General features: G+C 34.4%; 1 protein-coding gene across 2 annotated transcripts in view; it reads left to right on the top strand.

The window, feature by feature from the left end:
* Nucleotides 1-14491, top strand: part of ACADM (acyl-CoA dehydrogenase medium chain) — a 30751-nt gene that overhangs the window by 10874 nt on the left and 5386 nt on the right. The window contains exons 7-10 of one of the 2 annotated variants that reach the window (XM_045547726.1): nt 3138-3268; nt 5859-5967; nt 10800-10940; nt 11520-11615. In XM_045547726.1, the coding sequence (XP_045403682.1) occupies nt 3138-3268; nt 5859-5967; nt 10800-10940; nt 11520-11615 (477 nt within the window). The remainder of the gene's footprint in view (nt 1-3137; nt 3269-5858; nt 5968-10799; nt 10941-11519; nt 11616-14491) is intronic. The other variant, XM_045547727.1, reaches the window with a different exon arrangement.

Genomic DNA, 14491 nt, shown 5'->3' with positions numbered 1-14491 from the left:
TTGTAGCAAAGATAAAATAAGAAACTTATGTTTTTATAGGAATATCTTCACTTAGTTCCACTTTTGCAAAAATAAATTAGAGAAATTTCTTTCATACCTAATGACCAAGGGAAACTTTGTTTGTCTTTCATTGCTAGTCGTTCATTTGTTAATTTACCCAATTTCTGAGTTGACTGCTATATGCCAGACTTCGTTTACGGGCAGTTCACACTTATAACTAATATTGTATTTTTGTTGTGGTAAGTAGGAAGACTAGAGCCAATTTTATAGTCCTCCAATAGTAATTATTTGAACTGCAGCACATGTTGTGGTATATATTTTTCTTTCTAGTTTTATATTTATTTTCTCCTCACCCTGAATTCTTTTGAAACATAAACTACCTCAAGCCCTTGTAGAATGTTAAGGTCAAAATAAAAGACAGAGAATAAATGTAAAATTACTTTGTAAACTATACAAATATAAGGTGGTGGTATCATCACTAATAAAGAAAGGTAGAATGCTAACTCATTCAAATACTTGAGTAATTTGCCAGGAGGACCAAGAATAAAATAATGAATAAGACTGGGCCCCTGCTCGCAAGGAATTAACAATCTTGTGGACCTTTAGATCCTTACCGAGAAGCTATTAACTTCTAATACATAAAATTATGCATAATAAGTGAATAGTTTATATGCATAAAATAATGTTGCTGATTTTGCTTGTCTTTCTAGTTTGCATAGCAACATTTAGCTATTGTAAGTCAAACTAGTTAGAATAGTGAGGATAACAATGTTAGGAACATTTATTATTTTATTAAACACTTAATATTAGGCACTAATGATACTAACGGAATAAGTATCATTCCTACCCTCAAGAAACTCTAACATAGCATAAGAGAGAAACACACGAACAACTACAATACTGTATGTAATACTATATAATACTATATAGTATGATGAGATATAAGTTACAATGAAAAAAAGCCTTCTGCTGAAAGAGGGTTAGTAAAATTAAGTTTAATTACTAAGAAATGATCAAATAAGAAGACAAGAACAACTCTGAAGAACTCTGTTTTCTGGTTTTATATTTATTTTCTCTTTATCCTGAATTCTTTTGAAACATAAAAACTACCTCAAGCCCCTTTAGAATGTAACGTCAAAATAAAAAAAATAAATAAACACAATAAATGTAAAATTGCTTTGTAAACTATACAAATATAAGTCATTTTGTGTAGGAAAAATAGGCCCATATACTTCATAAGCTATAAAAACTTTGCCTTATTAATATAAAGCAGGTCATGGTGGCACACACCTGTAGTTTCAGCTACTCGGGAGGCTAAGCTGGGAGGATTGCCTAAGGCCCGGAGTTTGAGTCTGCAGTGAGCGATGATTGTGCCTGTGCACAGCCACTGCATTCCAGCTTGGGCAATACAGGGAGACTCCATCTCTTCTTCAAAAACAAATAATCAAAACAAAATGCATATCCTAACATGTCATTCTCCTACATTTACAAAAACACTGAGTGGTTCCATGTCATCAATGGCAGCAGTACTTAATACATTTTTAAATTTGTGAACACATTTTAGAATCTGATTTCCTTAGAAAAATGCATATATTCCTCACTTTTGCACACAATGGGTTCCCCTGAAACCCATCTACTTAGTTCCTTAAGATTCTATGGCACAGTAGGTTTAGTAAACTTTTGTTGAATACCTAAAAGTATAACTTCCTTAGCATGTCATGCACTTCAGCTTCCATGATCTCATCCCTGCCTGCCCCTTTAGCCTCATTTCATGCCTTGCAGTTTCATTCCTGACATGCTAGTACTATATGGGGGCAGTTTCTCCCATACAACTGCTGTTTCATTCTTCTGAGCCTTAGATCTGCTTGCCTCACTCTTATTTGTCCTTTAAGACTTCTCTCTTCCAGTGAGTTTTACTGTTTGCCTTTCTCTCCAGCCCCCTTACCACCCATCATCTCCAACCCCCTAGAGGTCTAGGTAGTCATTTCTAATGTCCCTATATACCCTTACTCCTCTGAATTAAAATTAGTTATTAAGATTTTTTTCTTCTTTGGAATATAATACCTTAAGGGCAAGGAACTTGCATCATTAGTATTCACAGTACCTGCAACTCAATAAACTTGAATTAACTTGAACTACCTAATGCTTGCCTCCTACCACCCACTTTATCTATTACTGCTTAGGTCTTGTCACTCCTCTATTTAAGAGCCTTAAGAGGCTCCCCTGTTTCTACCAGATAAAATTTTAAATTCTTCGTGTGATACTAAGGATTCTTGTCATCTGTTTCCTTCCTTTCTTTCCAGACTGATGTCCTACCATTCCCTTACATGCACAGAGTTCACATATTATGAAACTCTGATACTTTCAGCATTATAAACTTTGGGTAACCCTGCTTCTTATCTCAGTATCATTGCATGTGCTATTATTTTTGCCTGCAATACACCATTTCTCCTCTTTTTCTCTCCTCCTAAAGAATCCCTTTTCCTTTTTGAGACTTAATTTAAGCATCATCTCCTCTGCTTTCTCATGCCCCTTGTGTATGACTTTCACGCATAGACATATAATTACAATATAGTTATTTATCTCGATAGGTACATGGCTAAATCTCTAGGACATAATGTCATTCAATCCTGGTTTCCTCATCTACCAATCTAGTGTGGTACATAGTAGATTCTCAATAAATGTTTGCATGACTGAGGACATGTGAAATTGAATTTAATGAACTTGTTTGAAGATATCTAACATTTTTAAATTAGTATCTTATTTTTAATTATTTATTATAGAGATGAGGTCTTATCATGGTGCCCAGGCTGGTCTTGAAGTCCTGGCCTCAAGCAGTCCTCCCACCTTGGTCTCTCAAAGCACTGGGATTACAAGCTTGAGCCACCAAGTCTGGCTGAAGTTATCTAACATTTTAATTTTTGATATAGTTTATTGGTATCCTATGCCTAATTTTAATTTATATATTAAATGTTTTTACATTTGAGTGGTTTGTTTGATTTTCTAAGAACATCCTAATTTTAGGTATTTTAAATTATTTAAAATACTAGTTTAAAAAATAAAACACAATCCTGGTTCCTAACATTCAAAATTTAATAATTAACATTTAACTTTTTTTATGTTTCTGTATATTCAAGGCCTATTGTGTAACAGAACCTGGAGCAGGCTCTGATGTAGCTGGTATAAAGACCAAAGCAGAAAAGAAAGGAGATGAGTATATTATTAATGGTCAGAAGATGTGGATAACCAATGGAGGAAAAGCTAACTGGTATGTTGTTTAAAACATCTCTGTATATTTCTTCTTAATTACTTTATCAGAATCTTCCCTCTCTTCTTCCTTTTATTTTTAAACCACTACAATTAAGGACCATTTATGGAAGGTCCATAAGAGATTAGTTCAGTGATTTTCAAAAACTGTTTTTAAACCCCTGAACTATTTCTTCAAACTAACTCTCAGAAGTTTAATTTGTAAAATAAAATAAAATACCTATTTTGGTTGAATCTGATTAGGAAGGCTAGGACTCCATCTACCTGGCTTATTATTTCCATTCCCTGTCGCCTACACCAGCACCTCCTTGGAAGCCCTAAAACTCTGAGGAAAAAGGAAAAATCACTGGTATAGCACATTTTTCTGATTTTTAGAAATAAGCAGAGGCAGTCTTAAAACTCAGGTTATCCATTAGAGAAGACACAATTTGACTTTAATAAAATCTAAAAGGTCCAAATATATGGTTCAAAAATGATATGAAGTTCAACAAAGGATCAAAAAATTATTTATATAAATATAAACTGTTAAAAACACTTAGGAAGGGAGGAAAAAAGAATATAAATGTATTTATTACCACTGATCTGTACTCTTGAAAAATGGTAAAGGTATTCACCTTGGTCATCTATTTAAAAAAAAAGAAAACAGTAAACATGGTTAATTGTATATTTTACCTCTATACAAATATTTTTAAAAGAAGAAAGAAAAACATGAAGAGAGTTTTAATAAATAACTCTAAGCTCAATAGGAATCAACATAATGCTCCTTTAAAACACTAGTGTAATTTTAAGCTCAAGTAATAGAAGTATAGCATCAAAATGGTGACAGTTCTGGGCAATACATTTTAAGACATGTATTGAAAAAGTGGAATAAATCTAGAAACAGGTATATGTCTTGCATTAGGAAGAGCCTACAAAACATGTGAAAAGCAAAGAAATTAGGTTTGGTTATTTTGGAAGAATCCTGAAATTTCTGAAATAATATTATACATAAAGAAGAGCAGGCTTTTATGTTTACTTCAGGAAACCAGTTTAGAATTAATGGGTGAAAGTTAGAAAAATGTAGAATTTAGTTCAACATAAGGACAAGCTTTCCAACAACCGCTGTTAAGTTATCATAAATAAGATATTTACCCATCACTACAAGTATATAAATAGAGACTTTCTAGAAGAACTTTTTGTTGATTGGAATAATGTACTAAATAGCCTGTCTCTCTTTATCTGCAGAAATTATGATTCAATATATTTGTATACTGTACAGTATAGTTTTCTAGCAAGTAAAGCATCATTTTTGGGAATGAGCCAACCAGGAAGTGATATATTTTAAACATATCTATCGATCCCTTATGAATATCCTAAATATTTTCAGTGTTATGGAGCACTATATCATTACTTTTAAGCAATTCATCATAATATCAGGAAATAATAAAACAGTGAAGGAACTATTAAAATTTAACAAGTTGGGAGGAATCTGACAATGCAATTAGAAGTTTTCTTAATCTTAAGAACTGATTACAACTCTTCATGTAGTAAGACAAATCAGGTAATATATGAAACTAGAAAACAATTTTTATTATTTTGTGACTATTGTTAAATAAAACTATAGAGTGAATGATAATGGTTTTAAGCATAGATAATAAATTTGTTGTTTAAGGAAGAATATACCTTTAAAAAAAATTTCCTGTACCAGGGTACATAGAACATGATGTTTGGATATTTTGCATTTTTTTTCCTTATGTTTCATTATAAATCTTTCTGAGAAAAATCCTTCTGAAGGGAAAAACCAGCAAATATTCATAATAACTCAGCTGTACCAAAAACACTGACTTTGCTGCATAAAGGGAATAGGAGTCAGAACTTAGGAGTCTGTCCCTTATTATTCCTTTTCACAGGTAGCTGTGTTTGCCCTCCTTTTAAAAAAAGCCTGTCCCTTAAAGAAGAAAATTTTTTTGGGGAAGAAAAAGTACCAATTTCAACATGCACATACTGTCTTGTTATATTACATTATCTTTATACAAGGAGTTTTTACTTACAACTCATATTACTAAAAAACGTTAAATACCATACAGTAGTCCTGACTTATCCTGGGGGTATATGTTCCAAGACCCCCAGTGGATGCCTGAAACCTCAGATAGTATTGAACTTTTTATATACTACATTTTTTCCTATATATACATACTTATGATAAAGTTTAATTTATAAATGAGGCCCAGTAAGAGATGAACAATAACTAATAATAAATAGAATAACAGTATACTGTAATAAAAGTTACATAAACATGTTCTCTCTCTCTCTCTCTCTCTCAAAATAACTTATACCGTACTGCAGGTAACCGAAACAAAGTGAAATCCCATGGATAAGGGGTGGGGGCAACTACTGGATTAGTTAAGAAGTAGACCTGGGTTGAAATACTAGCTTTTTCATATACTAGGTATGTGACTTGGGAAAGTTTTTAAACCTGATTCTTCCTTTACTCACTTGTAAAGTGGGGGTGATAATAATTGGGTTTTTTGGGAAGATCAACTGAGATAACAATCACTGTGTATTTTTTACTGATATCACTATCACCATCTTCATGTGTATATCTATATTAGGTATTTTTTATTGGCACGTTCTGATCCAGATCCTAAGGCTTCTGCTGGTAAAGCCTTTACTGGATTTATTGTGGAAGCAGATACCCCAGGAGTGCAGATTGGAAGAAAGGTAAAGTGTATATCAGTGATTAAGGCCTCAAATATTAATATTTTGCCTACAAATTTCAAAATTACTTCACTTTCATTTAATGAAAACATTTTGTTTGTATTAAGTTGGAATGAAAATAAAGCTGTATTTTGATGATATAGGGTCAAATAGTCTATATATTGCTGAAGATTTAAGAATAGTCATTTCAAGTCATTTTGAAACAGTGGCCGTTTGTGGTGCCAACCTATGGAAAATGCTAATAACAGTTGTTAGGGACAATGTATTAGAAATCAAGCGGTCATTTATATTTCCTGCCTGATAATAAGAGTTTTAGATATTTCAGAGGACTTTCTCACCCTTTTTTCCATTGGATCTTCACAGCAACCTTTTGGTAGGATAAGCGGCATTATGCCCATTTTATGGATTAAAACAATGTGACATAAATGGATTACCCAAGGTCATACAACACTAAGAAAAGTCTATGCCTCAGAACAGTGTAAGAGAATGTCAAAGAGCCTTGAATGTGGAAAGGCAAGACAATTTCATTTAAATAAGAAAAGGTAATTTAACATATTTGAAAGGGTTGTAATCTGCATATGTGGAGATAATGTAGCATTTAAAGTAGACTAAAGAGAAAGGAGTTTAAAACTTGACGATCAAAAGAGAAAAGAAATGAAGTCATTAAAGTAGTCCTAATAAGACCTAACAAAGTGTGATTTAAGATTATAACTCTGAGAATGGGAACAGACACAATTTTACACTGTAAAACTCTTTTTTGCCAAACGAGTTTTTAAAATAAAAAGCTGTTAATGATGAAATGGTGTCTGTATCTAGGGCAAAGGAAGAATTTTGAGAGTTAACTAAGAGTTACTGAAAGTTACATGAATATATTAATCTGGTAAAATATTAGAGTAGGGTGGCATAGCCTGAACTGGAAAAACTACTTTGAATTGATCAAGTTAAGCAAATTTCTAAACCAGTCATGTGTATTTATAAAATCCTGTTTTATTTAAAGCCATCAGGATCTCTCTGTTTTATCCTAGCCTCTTTAAAATGGAAGCATGTTGCTAGAGTATAAAAGGAGTAACTTATTTTTTAGGTCACAGAATTTTAAAGGGAGAAGACATCCTACATATTATTTACTTCAGTCTATTCACTGAGCATTGAGACTGAGATCCAAGTGAAATGATTTACCCAAGGTCACAAACTTAAAGGCAAGTTGAGATCAGTACTAAGGTCTCCTAGGCACTTGCCCAGTGCAGTTTCTGATACTATATTGTGCTGTGTTTTCTCTGGAGAATAGATATTAAAGGTTGGCTGTGCTTTAGAAATAAAACTAATGGTATTATTGTATGTCAAAATATAAGTACTAAGAATAGTTGTGCTTCTCTTAAGAAATTGGTCTTTATTTGTGTAAGAGATCATTTTCCTTAGGAATGGTTGTTGCTAGCAAACTCAGGGCCAAATGTATGGCCAATCTCTAGAAAGTGTAAAGGACGGAACACTTACACTTTTTTCAGTAGTAAACCCACTACTGATTTTATCTTGCTATTTCTAGTCTCATTCTCTTTTTGCACAATTTTCTTACTTAAATATTTATTGAGTTAGAGAGGTTTTTTTTTTTTTAATTATTGAGTGCATATTATATGCTTGGCACTATTCTAGGTATTGGGGATACTATATGGCTGCAGTCCCCAACCTGCAGGCTGTAGCCTGGTACCGGTCCATGGCCTGTTAGGAAAACAGGGCTGAGCATCACCACCTAATCTCTACCTGTACACCACCACCTCCCACCCCGAACCCCGGTGAAAAACTGTCTTCTATGAAACCGGTCCCTGGTACCAGAAAGGTTGGGGAGTGCTCCTATATGGATCACAGTGTTTTCTCATTATATCTGAGTGGTGGTCTAAGGTACTAGAGCTTATTAACTTATGAAGACAAAATAGGCCTAATGTGGTGGCTCATGCCTGTAATAACAGCATTTTGGGAGGCGATCATTTGAGCCCAGGAGTTCAAGGTTATGATGGTGCCACCACACTCCAGTCCAGGTGACAGAGCAAGACCCTATCTCAAAAAAAAAAAAAAAAAGACAAAATAAAGAGATGTTGCTTTCTCTATGGGTCAAAATATTGTTACCACTTCTTCAAACTTGGAAGCAGACTATTACTATTAAAGCCAGCACATTAAAAGATTAATTTATACCTTTATATTTCCATTGCCCTTGCTTACTAAAATAGATTTAAAAATTTTTTTTCCTTAGAGTTACAATGTCTGCAGCTTTCTCTCAAATGATTCAGCATAATGCTAATAGTTACACACATAAACACACACACACACACACACACACACAGAGCAGGAAATAAATGTGTCAAAATGTTAACAATTGGTGAATCTAGGCAAAGGGTATATAAGTATCCATTATACTTCTCTTACAACTCTTCTGTTGGTTTGAAAATCTTCAGAACAAAATGTTGAGGGAATATAGCTAATTTAGCAATTTCTTATAAAGTCAAGCCTATACCCAGTACTCCTAGGTATTTTACCCAAGAGAAATGAAAACAAAGACCTATATATAAATGTTGATAGCAGCTTTTTTTTTTTTATTTTTAACTTTTTTTTAGAGCCAAGGTCTTGCTGTGTTGCCCAGGCTGGAGTGCAGTGGCATGATCATAGCTCACTGCAACTTGGAATTCTTGGGCTCAAGCAATATTCCTGGCTCAGCCTCCCCAAGTAGCTAGGACTGCAGGTGTCTGCCACCACTTCTGGCTAATTTTAAATTTTTTTATAGAGAGGGTCTCAGTGTGTTGCCCATGCTAGCCTTAAAACTCCTGGACTCAGGCAATCCTCCCACCTTGGCCTCCCAAAGTGCTAGGATTACAGGTGTGAGCCACCACACCCAGCTTATTTTTAAAACAATTTTTTTAGAGATTGTGTCTCACTATGTCATCCAGATTGGAGTGCAGTGGCATGATCGTAGCTCACTGCATCCTTGAACTCCTGGGCTCAAGTGATCCTCCCGCCTCGGCCTCCTGAGTAACTGGGACTATAGGTGGTCAATTATTAATAAAGCCTATAGCTTTTTCCTTAGAGTCACAATGTCTGCAGCTTTCTCTCAGATGATTCAGCATAATGCTAATAGTTATACATACACACATACACACACAGCACGAAATAAAGCAAATTTGTCAAAATGTTAACAATTGGTGAATCTAGGCAAAAGGTATATATATATAATACATATTATATATAAAATGAATATTATATATTATATATAGTAAAGCCTATAGCTTTATTAATAATTGCTAAAAAAGGGGGGTGGCGGGGCATATCTATCAGCTAGTGAATGGATAGTATAAATGGTACATCCATATAGTGGCATACTGGTCAGTAGTAAAATAAATGAATTATTGATCATGCAGCAAAATGGATGAATCTCAGCAACACTATGCTAAGTGACAAGTCAGACACAGGAAGCTGAGCTTATTTCACTTACATGACATTCTGGAAAGGGAAAAACTTTTTAGAGAGAAATCAGATCAATGGTTGCCAGGGGATAAGGGCAGATAAGGGAATTGACTATAAAGGTAACTTTTGGGGGTGCTCATATACTTTGCATCTTGTTTATGGTGGTGGTAAATATATTTGTCAAAACTATTAGAAAGGTATATGTTAAAAGGATGAGTTTTTTGGTATGTAAATTATACCTCAATAAACCTAATTTTAAGGAACAGAGGAAAACAGAAACAATTTTTATTCAGTAGATTATTAGCTCTGTTAGTAAAACTGAGATTAATATGCTAAATGTTTTTCCTGACATTCATGGTAAAAAAAGATAGTTTTCAAACTATAATGAGTTTGACCCAGAATAACACCAACATCCCTTTGTCTTTTTTTTGTTTTTTAAGAGACAGGCTCTTAACTCTGTCTCCAAGGCTGGAGTACAGTGGTATCATCATAGCTCATTGCAACCTTGAACTCCTGGTACCAGTCTGTGGCCTATTAGGAACCAGGCCGCACAGCAGGAGGTGAACGTCGGGCAAGCGAGCAAAGTTTCATCTATATTTACTGCTACTACTCATTGCTGGCATCACCACATAAACTTCACCTTCTATCAGATCAATAGCGGCATTAGATTCTCGTAGGAACTCGAACCCTACTGTAAACTGCTCTTGAGAGATAGAGGTTGCGTGCTTCTTATGAGAATCTAATGCCTGATGGTCTGAGGTGGAGCTGAGGTTGTGGTGCTTAGCACTGGGAAGCTGCTGCAAATACAGATTATCATTAGCAGAGAGGTTTGACTGCCCAATAAATGTGATGTGTCTGAAACCATCCCCCCACCCCCTAGTCTGTGGAAAAATTGTTTTTCATGAAACTGGTCCCTGGTGCCAAAAAGGTTGGGGACCACTGCCTTAGACCACCACTCAGATATAATGAGAAAATACTGTTAACCTGTTTCGCAGAATCACTCCAAAGTACTTTACTGATATTATGTACCTGTAGAAATGTTTAGACTAGTGTTGGTTTCAAAGTTTGTGAAACATTGGGGGTTAGCAAACTTTTTTTGTAAAGATCAAAATTGTAAATATTTTAGGCTTTAGGGGCCATATGATCTTTGTTACAACTACTCAGTTCTGCCATTGTAGCAAGAAAGGAGCTATAGATGATATGTAAACAAATAGATGTGACTGTATTCCAATAAAGCTACATTTACAAAACAGGTATTGCAGGCCATAGTTTGTTGACACCCTGTTTTAGATACTAATAATTGCAGAAAGTCGTAAAATAATAGTTAACATCAAAAAATGAAGCTAGCTCAAAATATGTTCCTTAAAATATACCAATTTTCTTGTTAGGAATTAAACATGGGCCAGCGATGTTCTGATACTAGAGGAATTGTCTTTGAAGATGTGAAAGTGCCTAAAGAAAATGTTTTAATTGGTGAGGGAGCTGGTTTCAAAATTGCAATGGGAGCTTTTGATAAAACCAGACCTTTAGTAAGTAACATGAGTTGATAATCTTTATAGGATCTTTTATTTATTACATTAAATAAGTAGTTTTAACATTGTATGCTTGGTGTGCTTTGCTTTTTAAATCTATTAAAATTGCTGTGCTTATTAAGGGTGGAGGAGAAAACTGTTACTTTATTTTTTAGAATTCTTCAACTTTATTGCACATTATAGAAATTATTTTAGCAATTGCAAAGTTATTGTAGTTGCTGCTAGATTTAGAGAGAGGCAATCCACACTTAATTTGATCATTCCTGTTGATGTGTACTCATTTCCTGTTCCTTTTTCAGTCATGAAGAATATTTCCCCTAGGGAGGTTTTCTTTGTTAAACAGAAGGAATGACTTTTCTCTAGCCTATGATCCTTTGCCTAATGAATGCCTCCCCATTACCTTTAATTCATAAATAATATAAATTTAAGTGCCTGTCTTCCCACCCCCATTCACTTGTTGCTATAGGTCATCTTCTCTTTGTGTAATTCTTAATTTAGAATCTTAGGCAGATAGCCATATACTGTGTGTTTTAAAGACAACATGAACTTTTACTTTATAAAATGTTAAAATACTAGGTAGCGGCCGGTGCTGTTGGCTTAGCACAGAGAGCTTTGGATGAAGCTACCAAGTATGCCCTGGAAAGGAAAACTTTTGGAAAGCCACTTGTAGAGGTAATTTTAATACTGTGCTTGCTTTGTTACAATGTAAAGATATTTGTTTTCATCTAAATATTTAGAAATTATTTTTAAAGTACAAACTAATCTATTTCTACTTTGGTAGCAAGAAGATAATGTGGTTTTAACAAGATGGGTTTCAAGACTAGATTTTTCTTTAGACTTTGCCGCTAACTATTGGTCACTGGTATGCCTGACACTGTGCTATACATTCTAAATATATTTTCTAATTCTCTCAGTAACGCTTTTTTTGTCTAGTGTTATCATCTCTGTTAAATATCAGGAAACTGAGGTTCAGAGACATTAAATAATTTATAAAAGGTCACGCAGATTGTAAGTCACAGACCCAGGATTCTATTTAATGTTCCTAATCTATGTTACCTCCCATGTTTTTTTTTTTTTTTGAGATGCGGTTTCATTCTTTTGCTCCAGGGTAGAGTGCAGTGGCATCATCATAGCTTACTGCATCCTCAAACTCCTGTGCTCAAGTGATTCTCCTGCCTCAGCCTCTCAAGTAGTGGGGACTACAGGCCTGCACCACCATGCCTAGTTAATTTTTTTATTTTTTGTAGAGACAGGGGTTTCACTGTGTTGCCTAGGCTGGTCTTGAACTCCTGGGCTCAAGTGATCCTCCTGCTTCATCCTCCCACAAAGCTAGGACTATGGGCATGTGCCACCTGGCCTCTGTGTGTGTTAAAACTCCAGCTCTTTATCCCATTGGACCCAAATCTGAGTCTGATTTTTTCCTTCTCCATGTCATCTCTTCTCCTCAGGACTTAAATTCCTTTTTGGAGGCACCTGGAGGTTTCTGTGTCTTATAAGCTCTTTTTTTTTTTTTAATCAAGTATTTCTTTGTTAGCTCATTCATGTTGCAAGAACTAAATATGTACATTTTAGTAAAAGTTAGTTTAGCTTATTTATAAACAGATAACAACTATAAATACTATTTAATGAAGATCTATCATCATCTTCCAGGTCCTCCTTACCAAGTATCTGATGATAACTTATTTTGGCTGTGCTTCAGCTCAATATGGAATCTTCTTTTATGTTCCCTTTCTTATGGGTTCTGAAGATTTTTTTCTTATTAGGTATAGAAAAGTCTTCGCTTATTACTTAAAATACAGTCTTATATCATTTGATTTCTTCTGAAGATTTGTTTCCCTCTTACGTACTCTGTAAAATGCTGACAGCTTGCATTTTTAATTAATAGGTATAATGATGTAATGCCAGGTGTCCCCCACCCCGATCTGTGTGCTCTTTGCAACTCCAATCTGCCAGAGTCTGTGTATGCTGTATATAGCATTATGAATAAGAAGGGTCACTTTATACTTGGAATCTATACTTAATTATTTAGCCATCTCTTATCTGATATTAGGAAATATACAATGATATATACCACATACTGTTCTGTTTTCATATATAAATTTGGAGATAAGAAATGTAAAATATGTTAGTCTTATATGTGGGTGTGTGTGTATGAATATGGGAGTTGAGGTAAAACGGTAAGTATTAGTATGTGTTCATTTATTTGTGATAAAGTTTATTAGTCTCATTTACATTGTTTTTCTGTCCATATCATTCCAGCCTTCTTCATGACAGTGTATGTAGTCTGCTTTATTTTATTTAAAATTAAAATATTAAGCTAACACATTAGGACTTATTTATTACTTTCTAAAAGAAACTGTGTTGCAGTATACGTGACCTTTTTTTTGTCAATTCAGTATAACCAGCTTTTGCATTGTACTTAGTTATTTCTCATTCTATTTTTACCATTTCTCTGCCTCTTATTCTTACTTTCTAAGGAGCTGATTTATATAGAGATTGGGTCCATTATCTCCAAAAGGAAAAGAACAGAGTTTTTGTTACTTTTTAGTTTTTTTTAAGGGACAGTATAGAATGGTACTCTAATCAGAACTCTCTCATTCACTATGGTGTTCATTATTGTTATTCTCACTGTAAGTGAATAGCTATGTCTGCTACTTATCCTCATCTTGCTTAACCTGATGCAGCTAAAGAAAGCTGCTAAAAACAGAAGATGGTATTTTATTTTACTGGTGATTAAAACTGGGAACACTGATAACATTACTGGATGGTAAAAATCCCTTAATGGCAAAAATTGCCTACTTCTTTGTCTAGTCATAGCCCACTGGATGAAGTTGAAAAGGTCTGGGATGGTATGAAAGAATCCATTAAGAATAACTCCCATTTGTATTGATTATTATTGCTAATTAGCAGTAACTTTTTCCCATTATGACCATTTCTTGATAGGAGAATGGATAAGGGGGGAAACACGATGAGATTTGTGATTCAAATATGATATACTTAGTAAGAAAAATATTTACATCTTTTCCTTTCTTTGTTTCTCTATTTTGCATTCTCCTCTATGAGTGCTAGTCAATGGCAGATCAGTTAGGATGAGCAGAAAAGTAATGAAACATAGGGCTGCCAGTATTCTTTTTGGGAAACAGTGTGACTTAGAGAAAAGATCTTAGGCTGAAAGTCAGGACGAATTTGAATCTTACTTCCATAAATTATTAGCTATGAGACCTTGAGCAATTCAGTTAACTTCTCTGAGCTTCAGTTTCCTCATCTGTAAAGTGAACTATGAAAGATTGTTCTCTATGTGATCTCACATGATTCTGCGGCTTTAATGACAAAACAAGTGTTGATGACTGTAAGTTTTATCTCCAGCCCTGACTTCTTCTCTGAGCATCACTCTTGGATTTTCAAATGCTTCCTCAATATCTCCACCTGATGTCCAAAAGGAATCTTACATTCTTATTCCTGGTCCTTCTCTCTTAACCATTTTATGCTCAAAATTCTTCCCGTATCTTCTCATCACACTTAGATTAAAATCGTAACTCCATACAGTG

The sequence above is a fragment of the Lemur catta genome, chromosome 3, assembly GCF_020740605.2.
Source record: "Lemur catta isolate mLemCat1 chromosome 3, mLemCat1.pri, whole genome shotgun sequence".
Taxonomy (NCBI): domain Eukaryota; kingdom Metazoa; phylum Chordata; class Mammalia; order Primates; family Lemuridae; genus Lemur; species Lemur catta.
This window is presented reverse-complemented; position numbering and strand designations above follow the sequence as displayed.